The sequence below is a fragment of the Electrophorus electricus genome, chromosome 6, assembly GCF_041902795.1.
Source record: "Electrophorus electricus isolate QZ-2024a chromosome 6, ASM4190279v1, whole genome shotgun sequence".
In the NCBI taxonomy this organism is placed as follows: Eukaryota; Metazoa; Chordata; class Actinopteri; order Gymnotiformes; family Gymnotidae; genus Electrophorus; species Electrophorus electricus.
Window position 1 is genome coordinate 9,237,501 of NC_137502.1, and position 15,278 is coordinate 9,252,778.

Sequence of the window (15,278 nt, forward strand, 5' to 3'; positions counted from 1 at the left end):
CATGTGTATCAGACTCTGGAGTGTATTGTTGTTCAGAATTGCATATTCCCTTGGGATGAGAACAATTGCCAAGCTCCCTCTGTGTGTGTGTGTGTTTTCCTATGTCTGTGTTATGTAGGTGTTGGTTCATAAGACTTGAGAACAGCAGAGCTCCAGGAGGTGCTGGAACCTCCACACTATGCGCGGAGGGACCTGAGGAGCTGCTCAAGCTGTCCAGGGAACTGGAAGGTTTCCAGAAGTGCCGCTGCTACTCCACCACATCCCACTGCATTCATGAACATCACTGTGGCACTGCAGCATGGGCAATGCCACTCCCACTGACAACCAGAACATGACAACCAGAACACAGTGCCTGCCCCAGAGATTTGAGGACCCGAATGGAGGACAGGTGGCTCAAACCTCCAATGGCACCCATGTATGGCAGCGCAGACACAGCCCTCACACATGCTCTTTCCCTGGTGGTATGCACACACAGCTTGGGCACTGCCCAAGCCTGGGGCTGTGCTGGAGAGCAGAGAGTTGGGACTTGGAGAAGTGCCTAATGGAGACCATTGGCTGTGCAGAGGCACCCATGTGTTGTAGCAGGGTTGTCATGGAGTGTAACCATACCAGCCCCATGCATCAGCACTCCTTATCTATGGATTTTTGAAAGGGGTGGGCAGGTAAGCAGAAGATACCCGTGTCTGATAAATTAAAGCCTACAAACCCTCCAAACCCACAGGGCCCACTGAAATGTTCTTTCTCTGTGCTCTTTCTTTATTCAATGTTCTGTGAATTCACCCAAGTTGACTTTTGTATCAGACTTTGAAGTAGACTTTGAAGTAGATTTTTGTGTATACTGTGAAAATAAAGATATACTAAGAATGTTGGTTTAGTAACCTCTGCTCTCCTGTGACCTTCAGTGAATGTGTGTGGACACCTGCCAGTCTTCACAACTGCTCTGCTCTTTTATTCAATTTTGTTGACATTTTTACATATTTTATGCAATTGTAACCCCCCCTCCTCCACCCTCCACCCCCCACCCCTAGACAGTTCTACACAGACCACAGACCCCCTTTACTTTTCAAATTTGTAATGACTAACTGGTTGCATCATCATGGGTTTAGAGGACATTTGGCACTGTATATTGATGTTTCGGTAAACAGCACTGTTCAATTTTCAGCACATCAAGACTAGTTTTGTACTATGCTGATAAAGGATTAAGCATTTGAGCCTCATAGCAACTGGGATATCCTCAGCTGTGGGGCCAATGCGGTCAACACTGTACTCTTTGCATTATTCTAAGATTTACACTTTCAAAGTCGCATGGGAAGCTGGGGGAAATTGCTCTCAAAACGTTTCTAGTTACAGAGGACTTCTCAGAACTCTAATAACTGTTCTTAACATTCCAGTGTTTTTTAGAAACTGGCCCCTAGTTTAACACTCAGTAGGGAAACTGAAAAGCTGTATATATATATATTTTTTGAGGATAAGGAGTATTTTCTGGAGTTTATACCTGGGCACATTCAGGACTTAAAATGAACAAGATTATTATTTTTTGCTATGTTTTTTATTATTATTTTATGATAACAGTTCTATCGTAATACTCTTTAAATAAACATTTGTATGAATGGCATCATCATCCCATTCTTTTCACACAGAAATAAGTTTTGAAATTATGTTTGGTGTATATACACTGGGTCCTTAATTTATAGAACACTGTTGGATCTTGGTCATAAATACAGCAAATAAAATTTGCTTTGAACATTTTTTGCTTTGAACATGTTTGTTTCCCACAAACTTCCCTTTTTTAGGTTGCTTTGGTATTAATGCTGTGTTCTAGTATTTGAGATCAATAGTGAAAGAGTAGTTGTGGTATTGGAAGGAATAAAGATTCAGGTGGCTGACAAAAAAACATGAACATTAACATGAAGGCCTTTTGATTTAATAATAAAGATAAAGAAATAGACATTAATAATTTAATAAAGAAATCATTTGTCTCTTTTACTTTTTCCCTCAATAAAAGGTTAGGGTTCAAATTCTGTCTGCCATTTGCCATAAGTGGTCACTGATGATGCAGGAGTTGCATTCTCACTGACACCTCCCTCTTCTCCTCTGTGTAGTGATCCATCTGCTTGACTGCATGCGGGACTCTTCAGCATCATAGTGTGTGGCTCTGTATCTGAAATGTGTCTTTCTGTTGGGTGGCTCTGTGTCTGAAATGTCTGAAGTATTTGGCAACCTACTGAATGGGAAGTCAAATTCAAAGTCAAATTTATTTATATAGTGCTTTTTACAATAGCCGTTGTCACAAACCAGCTTTACACATGTCCGTATCTAAGCCCCCAGTAAGCAAGCCAAGGGTGACAGTGGCAAGGAAAAACTGCCTACAGCATGAGGAAGAAACCTTGAGAGGAACCAAGACTCAAAAGGGTGAGCCCATGTTTGGCCACTCCCTTATGAGACAAGGGGCATTTTTGGTTCCTTACTAATTCTGATTAATAATTCAAAATAAGGAGATTTGTACTCATAAATTAATACAAATGTGGAAATCTTTAGGAACTACAAACTACATACACATTGGAAAGAAGTGTGTGTGTGTGTTAATAAAGATCAAGCACACAGTCATAAACAGGTTTGGTGTGGTTCAACAAGACCACAGATTGTTATGGATCTCCTGTCGTGTCTAAATTCCAGCATTCTAAGCTGTACAGATCACTTGCTGTGTCACTAACAGTGGCAACAGTCACTTGAATGCTGCTGAGTTGTTTGGATGAGTGGACTGATTTTGGATGGACAGTGCATGCTGGAACACCCGAAAGATTTCTCCCTGAGAATGTCAGTTTTTAGGTTCAAGTTGCATTTCAATCAGACCTTTAATTTAAATTAATTTAATTTAATTTATTATTTTATCTTTACCTTTTATTGAAAGGTGTATTTTGTTTGTTGGTGTTTCTTTTTGTAGTACTTAGGGGACTATGACAAGCTATTTACAGCCAGGTCATAGTCATATATACTTCAGCGTCTCATCAGAGTCATGATAGCTGCTATCAGCCAAAATGCCAAATGGATAGTTGATTGTTGTTGTAAAACTAGGTCAAGTTTGATTACCTTTGACGTAGATGTAACATCCTAAAAAGGTTTATCTGGAGAGGCTGAGACTCTGTTCACTAAAATAGATCTATTCATGAAGTACATAGGCAGTGATGATCTTCAGAGAAACATCCACCTCTATTACCGCCTTTCTGTGATGAAAAAGCATAAATAAAATCTATTTGATGAACATATCCAACCTGCTGTACAGTATGTACAGAGAAAACACACACACACACACACACACACACGCACACACGCACACAAATTTATGTACGAATTCAGAACTGGAAAGCTGCATAATTTTTGTACCTGTATTTGCTGTATTTTTGTACAATTATCTAATTTAGTAAACTTGTGAATGTCTAGGTAATTAGCTGATAGGTCAATTCAAGTGTGTTAAATAAGGGAAAAAACTAAACTCTGCAGTTTAGTGTGCAGTTACACACTTAAGTAACCCCTAGCCTGAACTACGCATGAACTAGTCATATCTGAACTTTTGTTTTACCCATACAATGGCTTGTGTACTTTACCTTGACACTAGTGCATATCTCATGACTGAACTATAATCTGCCCATATAAATTCTGACCCACATAGTGGTCCAAAGAAACATACTGCACATACAGTGCTCAAATACTAATACTGAAGTACACCAATTCACACAGTGAATAATTTACTCAAGTGTGGCAGACACAGCTCTAAACTTTGAGGCCATTATGAATAAAACTGTTATCACCTTGACTACTTTATTTCACAGGGATATTATAATGTCTGGGCAAAGTACATGAACAAACAGGTGGAACAAATCATTACAGTCATTGTCTGGCCTTTGTTAACATATGCAGTAATGATCCATGTCAGAATTATCTTCTGTATAACCATATAAAATCTGTAGAACAATAATGAATGGCAAAACCTTTTCCAAGCTTAAAGTTATGTTTATGCACTTCTACATATAATCAGTTACAACACCAATGATCTATATGCGCTGATGGTGGACATGTTATGGCATCATGTTCTTTTACTCACAGTACATCCTGTGTCACACAGTGCTGTGTGCTGATTTTCTGAGACATGATACTGTAATCTGGAACACACTGAAGGTTTAACATACAGTCCACTGGACTACACTAAAAGTGGTGAACAGCTCAAGGAATAGCTAGTATTTGAATTTTAGAACACACCTTTGCATTCTATGTAGTCTGTGAATGATATGCTACTGTAAATATTTTTATGCTAAAATGTAATATCAGGTTTCAAACACTTCATGACCATAAATATAAGAAGATCAATACAGAAATGAAGCAAAGCAATACAATGTAAAGTAAAAAATACAACAAAGTACTACAATATTCCAGTGGCAAACATGAATTATACAATCAATCCAGCTCCATCTTTATAACTGCTTCCTAATAGCGTTTAGTTTGCACAGTGATAATCTTCTGCTATAAAGTCTGGGGTGAGCAGTGTGAATTGCCTCCAGACTGCTGTTTCCTCCCTGTCACGTCTCACTCAGAGACTGGTCAAAGAAGGCTTGGTTTGTATAAGACAACAGAGGCAGTCTCTCTCCAAGCACAGCTTCTCTGAAGTTGCGCCGTCTCCAGGCATACACAATGCTGTTGAGGAACCCCTGTAGTGAGATAGACATAGCCTGCAGGATACACACCAAACATTAGTCATCTGAACCCATTATGTATGAAGAGAACTAGGAGAAGAGAATCCTGTATCTGAGGACTAGGCCATGCTGTTGCTACATCTAAGGTTTCATTTCAACCACTTTTAGATTTTTAGATATTTGATCATACTGTAGAGAATTTTCAAACACACCTGCATGACAAAAAGAGGGAACATTCTATCCGTCTCAGAACAAGCAAATGATAAACAAATCACAACGAGAGCTGAGGAGAGAAAATCAGAACTAGTTAATAAGATATCAGTAGATATAGACATACTATACACTGTGCATACATCGTGTGTGTGTGTGTGTGTGGGGGGGGGGGGTTATGTGTGAGAGTGGGCACTCACGTGGTGTCCAGCAGAAGATAATGACTAAGATCATGTAGCGAGCTGAGGAACAAATAGTGCCTGCATGTCTCGTTGAGACTTGGAACATGCCAGCCTGCTCATAATGCCTGTACCAGCTCTGCAATCTCCAGTACACCAGCTGTGAAGTTGAAGAGATTGAGAGCAGTTGGTAATCAGGAAATGTACAAATTAGAGAATTTGCAGACGAGCTCGCTTTGTGTGTGTGCAGTGTGTGTACTCACGGTACAGCAGATGAGGACACCCAGCACACTTGCAAAGATAAAACCCCTAGTGATATTCCGGTGACGCAAATCCTGTTTGAGACAGAAAGCAGAAAGCAAAGGCTTCAGACCATCTGATGACAGTGGATGAGGTGGCAACCTTAGAACAGGAGAGGATTTCTGTGCTTCTTGCTTACCACAGCAGGACAGGAATCATTCTCAATGTGCAGGTGCAGGAAGAGGATGCAGCTACAACAGAAATCAGAGGAACCCATACTTTAGCAGATGAAAGTTGGCACAGACACTCTTGTATTACTATAATTATGTAATACAAGAATTTAACTGACACCAGCAACCAAAAGAAAATTTTCATGGTGGTCAGCAAAATGCTCCCACAATGTCAATTGCCTTGCATTTCTATAATTGTTGGGGCAGTTATACAGTATATACTGTGAACAAGCACTCCTACCTGTTGCAGAACTTAGCATTGGTCGAGCCACTATCATAATTCCTGACATCATTGGATCCTGGAGATGATGGAATATAAGGCACTTGTGTCAGAGTGATGGTTCTGATGTAAATTATGTATCCGATAAGGGGTATGAACCTGGGTGAACACATATGCACATACATACACAATTACATAGCAACCGCAGTTGAAAAATGAAGCATAATTGTGTTTGTTTAGACCAGTAATCCTTTTTCACAAAAAGGTCCTGGTCAGCCACAGGTCAGCACTATGAAATAGCGCTTGTTAGCACCATCAAACAGGTGTACTCACCAAACAAAGACATATAGAATATTAAACATCCACCTTCGGTCCTGTGAATGGAGACAAGAAGAGAGAAAAAAGTTTGTATATACCTCTCTCACCCCTATGTGTATGTGCATTTATACCTCCCTCACCCCTATGTGTGTGTGTGTGTTTATACCTCTCTCACCCCTGTGTGTGTGTGTTTATACCTCTCTTGCCCCTGTCACCTGATGCCTGCACGCTTCCTCTGTTTGCACCCTCCATCCTTGAGCAGTATATGCTGACTCACAGGCGTAAATGATGACAAGCAGGAAAGATATACAGAAGAACATCTTTGAGGGAGTGAGAGGAGAGAGAAGGAGACACAGAGTGAAAGAAAGACAGAGAGAGAAAGAGAGAGCAACTGTTTTAGGTTTGTACCAACTCTGTTTGCTGTTACTAAGTAAACATATTTCATCTTTCTTCTGATCATTGCAAATGTGGACACTAGTTTTCATGCATACTACTGGTCTGATATTAGTATAAGACTTACATGTGACCATGTAAATTGAACAGTCCATTTGTCATAGTCTGACTGTCTTAGTTGACCTAATCTTAACTTGATCAAACATAATAATCCATGCCAATATTGGCCAGATTACTATAGTTACATTTAGACATAAAAACACTTACATTTCATCGCTGGCTCATATTCTGAGATTTTGTAACATTTTGCAACACTATTTAGTTCTGAAGAAAATGCCTCTGTATACCTCAAGTAAATTAGACAGATGCCAATAAAATTAGTACTAGGCTCACAAGACAATATCTTATGTTAAGAGTTATTGTTTTAGGAGGACTATTAAGCTTTTGCAGAATGATTTAGTTGAATTTACTTTTTTCTCACCAGTGACAAAGACAGTCCATCATTGCAGACTACTCCACTTTTGTGTGCTGTTTCATAAGACAGAAAGTTAATTATGGTAGAGCCAATTAAGGCTATTGATGCCAGGAAGTCTGCCAGAGCCAGCTGGAACAAAGGTTTAGCCTGCAAGACAAGCACAGTGCAGGAATAGAATGGGCACTATCTGTACTAGCCAGTAGGTACAGCTCAGATAATCCACCCTATAAAAACATTCATTAATTCCTGATGGCACTCATAAATACCCCCTGCCTCAATAACTCATGTTACTCTGTGATGGTGAAGTAGAATTGTTTTTCATTACACTCATTTCAAGCTATCATATCTGTGAATATAAATTTTAGGAGGACAACATACCCTTAATTCCTTTAATAGGTTTTAAGTCAATTTAGAGGCAGGAACTGGCAATTCATGGTTTTTACTAATGGTTGAATTGCAGGTTAATGTACAAAGAGTCATATTTCTGTATTATCTTAGATCAGTAAAGGCTATCATACTTTATTTATCTGGAAGTATGCATGCAGACCAGTGTTTGGTAAAGGATAAAGGAAGGTTATTTCATTAACCATTAATGATAATAGTGAACCTGCTATTGTACTGTTTTTATAGTATTTATTAACTCTCTCTCTTTCTTTTTCTTTCACTCCCTCTCCCTCTCTTTCTCTTTCGTGTGTGTGTGTGTGTGTGTGTGTGTGTGTGTCTGTGTAAGGGCATGCCTGAGCATGGCACAATATTTGCCAAATCTCAGTAATCTCTGAACCTAACTGATGACTTTGTGGCTATCCTTTGTATAAAAGGGTGCGATTGTGTAACAAAATGTATGCATTCTTAAAGAAAATCAGACTCACTTAGTTTCATAGTTGTGGTTACACACACACACACACACACACACACACACACACACACACACACACATATATATATATATATATATATATATGATTGTTTGTAATGTATCCCCGTACTCTCTGTGTTGGCTCTATGACCGTGGACCCTGGACAATGACTCTGATTTTAGATTTGCACATATTAAATATCGCTCTTCTTCGCACATGCGTCCGCCTCCTTACGGCTCACCGTTTTATATATATATATATATATATATATATATATATATATATATATATATATATATATATATATATATATAGAGAGAGAGAGAGAGAGAGAGAGAGAGAGAGAGAGAAACAATAAGAAACACACAGAGAGAGAGACAAACAAGAAACACAGAGAGAGAGAAACAAAAACAATAAGAAACAGAGAGAGAGAGAGAGAGAGACTGAGAGACAGAAACAATAAGAAACAGAGCGAGACAGAGAAGGAGAGAGAGAGAGAGATATGCAATGTTCATTTAATGTTTAACTCACTTGTTCAATGAGATGTCTTCTCTTAACAGCTGTTACCACTAGAACAGAGAAGCTTCCAATTATACTGCAACAGAAAGTACAATTTATTAAACATAAAATTATTGAACAGACTGAGCAGTCACAATATGGTCTCACCACAGTGTGGTACATGAGCTAACAATCTAGCATTGTGAAAGTGACTAGACAACATAAAGAACTGCTCCAAAATATCTCTCGCCTGTGTATTGCATAAAATTAACGGGTTTTGGTGGGATTTGGGTCGCTGTCCGTGGGTTATGGTGCTGAAAACGATTTTTGGACGGATTTTAAATATGGAAGGCATTTGCTAATATATGGAGTTCCAACTGTTGTGTGACTGTAGTACAATTAGTCTATTCTGTTATAAATTCACTCGTTTATTGCGATAATCACATAGCCCTCTTGTTCTACAAGTTCTTCCGGGATTAGTTTTGCTACTCGTCAATTTTTATTGATTTGTATCGCGTTGCATATTCCTTTATGCTGCGATGCACATCACATAGGGTAAACGTGAAACCCATGAAGTACAGGTGGAGTCTTTGTTTTCGCAAGCTATTCGTAGATTTTTGTCCTGTAGGCTAGTCCAATTTGTTTGGTCACGTTTATACGTTTACATCAAAGATTGTGGGAAGGTAAACTGTTTAAATTGACAAATTTTTATTTTTACCTTAAACAAAGCGACGAAACGTAGATTGAAGAAAGCACAATGAGCTAGACGAGATGGGGAAAAGCAATTAAAGAAGACAAAAAAAGTAGCAAATTTAAAATATAAAATTCACAATTTGTTAACCACTGAAAAGTAATAAGTCAATCAGTGGTCAAACTGACTTTTATATATGTAACCAAAACTAGGAGCACTGTTCACCTTTTCGTCGGATAAGACAGTACTTGACTTCATATCGACTAATCAGCAGAAATCCAGTTGGTGGAAATCCGAAAAAACGAAGCAATCCGTAATCTACATGCTCGTACTGTGTCACTTCAAAATGTAGGCTATCCGATATCACGCCTCGTTGTGCGCCTCTTCAGCCTGGACTTTGAACCTTAATGCGCTGGTTAAGGGTGTTTCTTTTGTGCATAGTAAGACATTTATGATTAATATACAGGGTTCTTCCTGATAAAATGGGTTAATTATTCAAAATTACGACATACAAGGCCATAAACAAAGTCAAGTTTATTTATATAGCACGTTTAACAGTAGACGATATCTTAAAGCAGGAACCAAGTCCCTAATGAACAAGTCAAACGTGACAATAGCAAGAAAAAACTCTGAGGGGTGAAGGAAGCAACCTTAAATGCCCTGGTATTGCCTTCCAGTTTCTCTTTCATTTAGTCTGTTATAATTGCATGACCAGTATTGACGACGTCACTAAAATTAGTTTGTGATACCCTCTACTGGACAGAAGTAGCTTATTCTGATTAATGGGAAATCAACAAGATCAGACCTGTGCAACAGAAATTTCAACAACAGGAAACTGGCAAGACCATTGACTTGATTCAGACTTGATTAAAACATTTTAAAAGGCTAGGCGCTATAGTACTACAATAAAATAGAGCTTTTTTAAAATCATACTTTAATAGTAAGATATAATCTATATTTGTTTCTGTAGATGTTGCCTAGCAAAAGAGTGGTCAACACTGCTGTAATAAAAACAAAATTACATTGATTAAAAAGTTTATACTAGGCATATGTTATTACAGTATTAAAGTATACTTTACTTCAATTTAGAATTATACACAGAGTCTGTGGGCCTACCAAAAGTTAGAGAGATGTATTTGAGACCCAGATATACCAAATCTGTGTTTTCATTCTATTCAGGTTAATCTTGCTCTTTTGCGCACAAATAAACATACACAAAGGCCTACAAAGTGTGTCTATATAGACCAACGTCTACTTATCTACTAATTTATATCATTATAATCTCTCCCCTTCTGATGTAAAATGAGTGGTCCTTATGCGTTATTGTGTATTGTGTAGTGATTGTCTTGAACATTTCAGATTTTGATTTTATAGAACAGCCTTACACAAATTAGGGCATCCCGGTGACACCATGACTGAATCTTGTTGAAACATGAGTGAATTTCAAAAGTACCAAGACATGCGTTAGATCAGGCTACATTGACATCAGCTACACGAGAACGCGAAGGTAGTCCATGCTAGATTAAGACATTTTGCACCGAAATCTAGCTATCAAATTTAAATAACCGTCAACGTGTAACCAGGTTAAGATACACTTATGTTTCTTGTGAATTACCCTAAAACAGCTCATTTAGTGTTTTTTTTTATATTAAGACATTTTGCACCGAAATCTAGCTATCAAATTTAAATAACCGTCAACGTATAACCAGGTTAAGATACACTTATGTTTCTTGTGAATTACCCTAAAACAGCTCATTTAGTGTTTTTTTTTTATTTTACATCTGTATCTCCTACTTCTGTGTATTGTGTAAGATATTTAAATTTCGTTCTCTAAATGTTTAGTTCCAATTGTAACCAATTTGTTATTTTGAATAGTCCCATTTTAACAATCTGATTCTAATGCTTGCTCATTAATGATCGTAGACCTATTTATTATTTTATGTTAGGCTACTTGTGCATTCGTGTTTCTGTCACAGTAAAGGACCAGACACTCACTACTGCCTCGTCTCTTCATTCGAACACAACGCAAGATCACAACCGGTGGACAGAATAGACGGGTTATGTTGTTACTGAACTAACAAGGAAGATTCGGCAATGACGTCGCTTACTTATGAGTACCTTCTTAAAAAAACAAAAACGCGCACATAAGCAACGAGAAAATTTGCTAAGAAGGAGCGGAAGGTTAACCAAACAGGGTTACCCCCGGCCCTGTGACGAACGCCAAAATACTTTCAGAGATTTTCTAAATGGTCTTTAAGGAAGTAGGCTATTTGATTATAGAACTATTGCTCAGTTTATAAGGGACATATTGTATTGAAAATACATAGAGAATATAAGTCTACACACATACGTTCTGGTATGTGAATAGCACAACTCTGATAAGTTATGTTTCCTTTTTGAAAATTTCACCAAAAGACAGAAACAATATTATTCCTCTTGAACGTCGCAATTTCGACAGGAAATGACGAAATGTCTTCCACGGTGGCCTCTAGTACGTGGCAGTACGCAAGCGCCAAGTTACCGGCTTTGCTGTGCAGCCTTTTTTGTATTGCTGTAGGAGACTTCAGTGAAAGGACCCACCTTGTAGAATAATCGAAGTCGTGATTTAACGACACATTTAAACACACGATGGGTTTGACAATTTCGTCACTTTTTGGAAGGCTTTTTGGAAAGAAACAAATGAGAATACTTATGGGTAAGTGTGAAAAGTGAATGGGTGTTATTGAGTTAACTAACGCTAGCTGGCTAGTTAGCTAGCAGTAGCTATCTTCTAGCCAGTTTACAATGAACTGGTCACTTGATGGATAGGTTAGCCAGCTAGCTAGGTTAGCTAACGTGATAGCTGGTGTAAGTTAGCTATATTATTTATAGATAGCTGAATTAATTAGATTTTTAGAAAATAATGCTGTCTATTAGTATATTTCTAGGTATTTTAGTATAACACTTAGCTAGCCAATTGAGTTAGATAAGTAGCTAGCCAACTAGCTTGTAAGGTAGAGTTAGCTAAGTGAATGTCACGCACCTACGCTTCCCCGCTGTGTTTTATCGGTTCTTAATTATAAATTCGTCTTTGATGACACATTGTACACTTAAATTTCTAATTATGTCCTGTTGTCAAAGAAAGAAAGAAAGAAAGAATCACCTGAAAATGTTTTATTTGTTACTGATTGTAGGTTCTCAGTTGTGTCTCTGAAGTTTAATGTACCACAGAACTTTTGTTACGTGGTTTAGATTGACCAGGGCCTGATTCATTATTCTTTCAAAATTTCTCTTTTTTTTCAGTGGGTTTGGACGCAGCAGGTAAAACCACAATACTGTACAAACTGAAACTTGGAGAAATTGTGACAACCATTCCTACCATAGGTAAGACCTTTCAGGGAAATATTTGTTCTGTTATTTTAAAAGACTAAATTCAAGCTTATCTGCTTTAAAAAGCCCAACCTTTTTTGAGGAATATCATATATGATATGTGTGCATTTATCACATCTTATTTTTATGAGTTATGCAAAAGTCCCTTCTAGTCTGTTAGGTGTGTATATAGTTTTATTCTAGCCTGGAGTGATGACATGTTAATGTTGCTGTTTTCTTTTGTTGGGAAGGTTTTAATGTGGAAACCGTTGAATATAAAAACATTTGTTTCACTGTTTGGGATGTTGGTGGCCAGGACAAAATTCGTCCACTCTGGAGACACTACTTTCAGAATACTCAGGTATAGAATTGTGTTTTTATTTATTGTGACTTAAGAAAATAGAAGGTCTGTGGTTCCTTTTGCATCTTCAGTGACTAAGCTAAAAGAAGGTATGGTGTTATGGATGCATTGTAGATTCTCAGTCTGATACAATTTCATTGTGGTACTAGACTGAGTAACAATGTGACGGGTAAATGGTTCACTGACTAACACAAAGCCGACCATCTCCCATGATCTGAGGGCACAATCTAAATCTGTTAACACTGAGATTCTTTTATATGTTTTTAGTTTTTCTTGTTGAAGTTCTTTGATCTCTCCAAGCTGATAAATAAAAACAACTTTTAATACTAAAATGCCACACTTTGGATTTCTGAAAGGGTAAGGATGTGTTCAAACATCACCTTTGAAATCCCGTGTCTCTTCTGATGCAGTGGCTCCAAAATCTGTGATGGATAGTATCAAACCTACTTAGTTGATTTGATCTACCGATACAATGAAGTGGTGCCACACCATTTCTGACTTTATGATTTTTGGTCACTTATCGCACAAATGCAGTAAACACCCACAATCTTTTGTATAAACCTTGGTATTTCTCAAGATTGTTAATTTGCATGTTTATAGGCACTGGAAATGGAGGTTCACAGTATTTCAGAGTTGGATGCATAAATTTTGATGAATTTATTAGGACAAAAATTTATCACAATTTATATACTGTGCTCTTTTTGCCCAGGGTTTGATCTTTGTGGTGGACAGCAATGACAGAGAGAGAGTAGCTGAGTCTGCTGAAGAGCTCTCTAAAATGGTAAGAGTGCTTCTTGTGTTATTTTTAATCTTTACTCTCATAAATCAATATTCCCCTGTCGGCGCTCTCTGGCACTAGTGAGTGTTGATTTAATGCAGCATTGCCTAATTTCCTATGCTTTTGCAGTTACAGGAAGATGAGCTGAGAGATGCTGTGCTGCTTGTGTTCGCAAACAAACAGGATCTACCTAATGCCATGGCAGTTAGTGAGCTCACAGACAAACTGGGCCTGCAGAGTCTACGCAGCAGAACGGTACACACACACACGTGCGTGCGCACAAAATGTGACTGACATTTACTTCCTCAGATTAAGATTTCTTTGTCTTGTCTTTGCAGTGGTATGTTCAAGCAACCTGCGCTACACAAGGCACTGGGCTCTATGAAGGACTTGACTGGTTGTCCAATGAGTTGTCTAAACGCTAGTGCCTGTGGCCTTGTGAGAGTGTGTGAATTTTAGAAAGAAAGAAAAACAATCTATAGACTCTGTTCTAAAGAGTGTGTGTGTGTGTGTGTGTGTGTGTGTGTGTGTGTGTGTGTGTGTGTGTGTGTGTGTGTGTGTGTGTGTGTGTGTGTGTGTGTGTGCGCGTGCACGGGCGTGCGTGCGTGAGAGTGATTGGTTTGAAAGGTGATGCGGCGCCATGAAGCACTCTCACTAGCCTTTGTCTTATCTTTTCGATACCTTATTCTGAGGTTATACTACTCTTCATTTTTTTTTCTCTTCTGAACCACATGATTTTATATTGATAATGCTTCAAATTGCATGATCACTTAACTGTGAGAGCATTATGAAAACAGTTGAGCTGACTGAAAACTCTTTAATAGTGGACCTTCTCTTAAGATAAATATGAGTATGAAATCACTTAGCCAATGCACCTAAGGTCCCACAGTGTGACTTGGTGCTTCCTATGCTAACCTGCAGCAGATGCATTCCACAGCATTGTTCCTGGCACACATTAAAAACATGGTACACTGAAATAGAAAAGAAACAGCTCAGATAGCCTCAAGACTAATATGTCTGTAATTCACATAATGAAACTAATGAATTTTTATTCAACTGAACTGTAATTTCCCATTGCAAAGTACTGGAACATAAAGCAAATAATGGTACTGTTATGCTACATTCTTCAACAGTACAAAACTATGTAACAATTTGTAACTGTTCAAAGAAGAATGTGACTGTTGGGACTTGTTTGCTACATAAGTGTTTTCTTTCAGTCTTATCCCTGCAGTTTTGAACAGTAAGTAAGATGGGGAGATATTCTCTTCATATTGCAGCATGCTCCATCATGGGAGTAAATCTACCAATGTGGAACAAGTGACATCTCACATGGGGGGGGAATAAAAAAATTTATATAATTTTTTTTTTTCTCTTCATTACTTTCTCCCCTCATCTTAAAATGGTGTACCTTGAGCAAACTTGAAGCTGACAATTGCAAAGCATCTTTTCAGTACAAAACATGGATAGGCAATGGAATGCAATAATGGTATGTGTGATGATGTTTGCCTTGTTTTCTCATTGTGTTTTGATTTTAATGTTAGCTGAATACTGGAATATGATAAATGTCTGTTTGAGTTTTACATGTGCTGTATGAAGTTTCACATACCCTGCTTTTCCTAAATAAAAAATGTTTCCAGAAGCTAGCATTTGCTAGGGTTTTAAATATTTCTACTCCTGTTATAAAAATGGTGGGAACTCTACAAATTAGACAGCAAATAAATGTTACATTGAAAAGGTAAAAGGTACTGAAGTAACTTGTCTTCACTCATACATTCCTTATTCTCTCTTTAAAG

The 15,278-nt window shown here is 38.0% G+C and overlaps 2 protein-coding genes across 4 annotated transcripts; one reads left to right on the forward strand and one right to left on the reverse strand.

Annotated features, from left to right (window-relative positions):
- Window positions 1-3,809: 3,809 nt before the first annotated feature.
- si:dkey-30c15.2 (uncharacterized) lies at window positions 3,810-9,365 on the reverse strand. Of its 3 annotated transcripts, none has more exons than XM_035525600.2 (12): window positions 9,224-9,365; window positions 9,026-9,069; window positions 8,341-8,404; window positions 6,960-7,100; window positions 6,301-6,405; window positions 6,101-6,141; window positions 5,789-5,926; window positions 5,517-5,568; window positions 5,341-5,412; window positions 5,099-5,237; window positions 4,901-4,971; window positions 3,810-4,724 (listed from the first exon to the last, which is right to left on the reverse strand). In XM_035525600.2, exons 1-12 carry the CDS (start codon window positions 9,254-9,256, stop codon window positions 4,575-4,577), a joined length of 1,050 nt encoding a protein of 349 aa, XP_035381493.1. In that variant the 5' UTR covers window positions 9,257-9,365; the 3' UTR covers window positions 3,810-4,574. The 3 variants fall into 3 exon arrangements, with proteins under 3 accessions (XP_035381493.1, XP_026870940.2, XP_081571910.1); XM_027015139.3 differs by having other exon boundaries at window positions 6,283-6,405; XM_081715784.1 differs by having other exon boundaries at window positions 5,789-5,846; window positions 6,949-7,100.
- A 2,135-nt stretch (window positions 9,366-11,500) lies between these two features.
- arf5 (ADP-ribosylation factor 5) lies at window positions 11,501-15,124 on the forward strand. The gene is made up of 6 exons (XM_027015138.3): window positions 11,501-11,693; window positions 12,281-12,361; window positions 12,598-12,707; window positions 13,417-13,488; window positions 13,615-13,740; window positions 13,824-15,124. Exons 1-6 carry the CDS (start codon window positions 11,627-11,629, stop codon window positions 13,908-13,910), a joined length of 543 nt encoding a protein of 180 aa, XP_026870939.1. The 5' UTR covers window positions 11,501-11,626; the 3' UTR covers window positions 13,911-15,124.
- The last annotated feature ends 154 nt before the right edge of the window (window positions 15,125-15,278 follow it).

Excerpts from the sequence above, each read along its gene's own strand:
- arf5 (XM_027015138.3), top strand. The coding sequence starts at position 11,627 with ATGGGTTTGACAATTTCGTCACTTTTTGGAAGGCTTTTTGGAAAGAAA. Across the intron at positions 12,362-12,597 it reads GACAACCATTCCTACCATAG|GTTTTAATGTGGAAACCGTT; the intron begins GTAAGACCTTTC and ends TTTGTTGGGAAG. Across the intron at positions 13,489-13,614 it reads CTGAAGAGCTCTCTAAAATG|TTACAGGAAGATGAGCTGAG; the intron begins GTAAGAGTGCTT and ends ATGCTTTTGCAG.
- si:dkey-30c15.2 (XM_027015139.3), bottom strand. The coding sequence starts at position 9,256 with ATGAAGTCAAGTACTGTCTTATCCGACGAAAAG. Across the intron at positions 7,101-8,340 it reads GAAGACATCTCATTGAACAA|GCTAAACCTTTGTTCCAGCT; the intron begins GTGAGTTAAACA and ends CTTGTCTTGCAG. Across the intron at positions 5,927-6,100 it reads ATTCTATATGTCTTTGTTTG|GTTCATACCCCTTATCGGAT; the intron begins GTGAGTACACCT and ends GTGTTCACCCAG.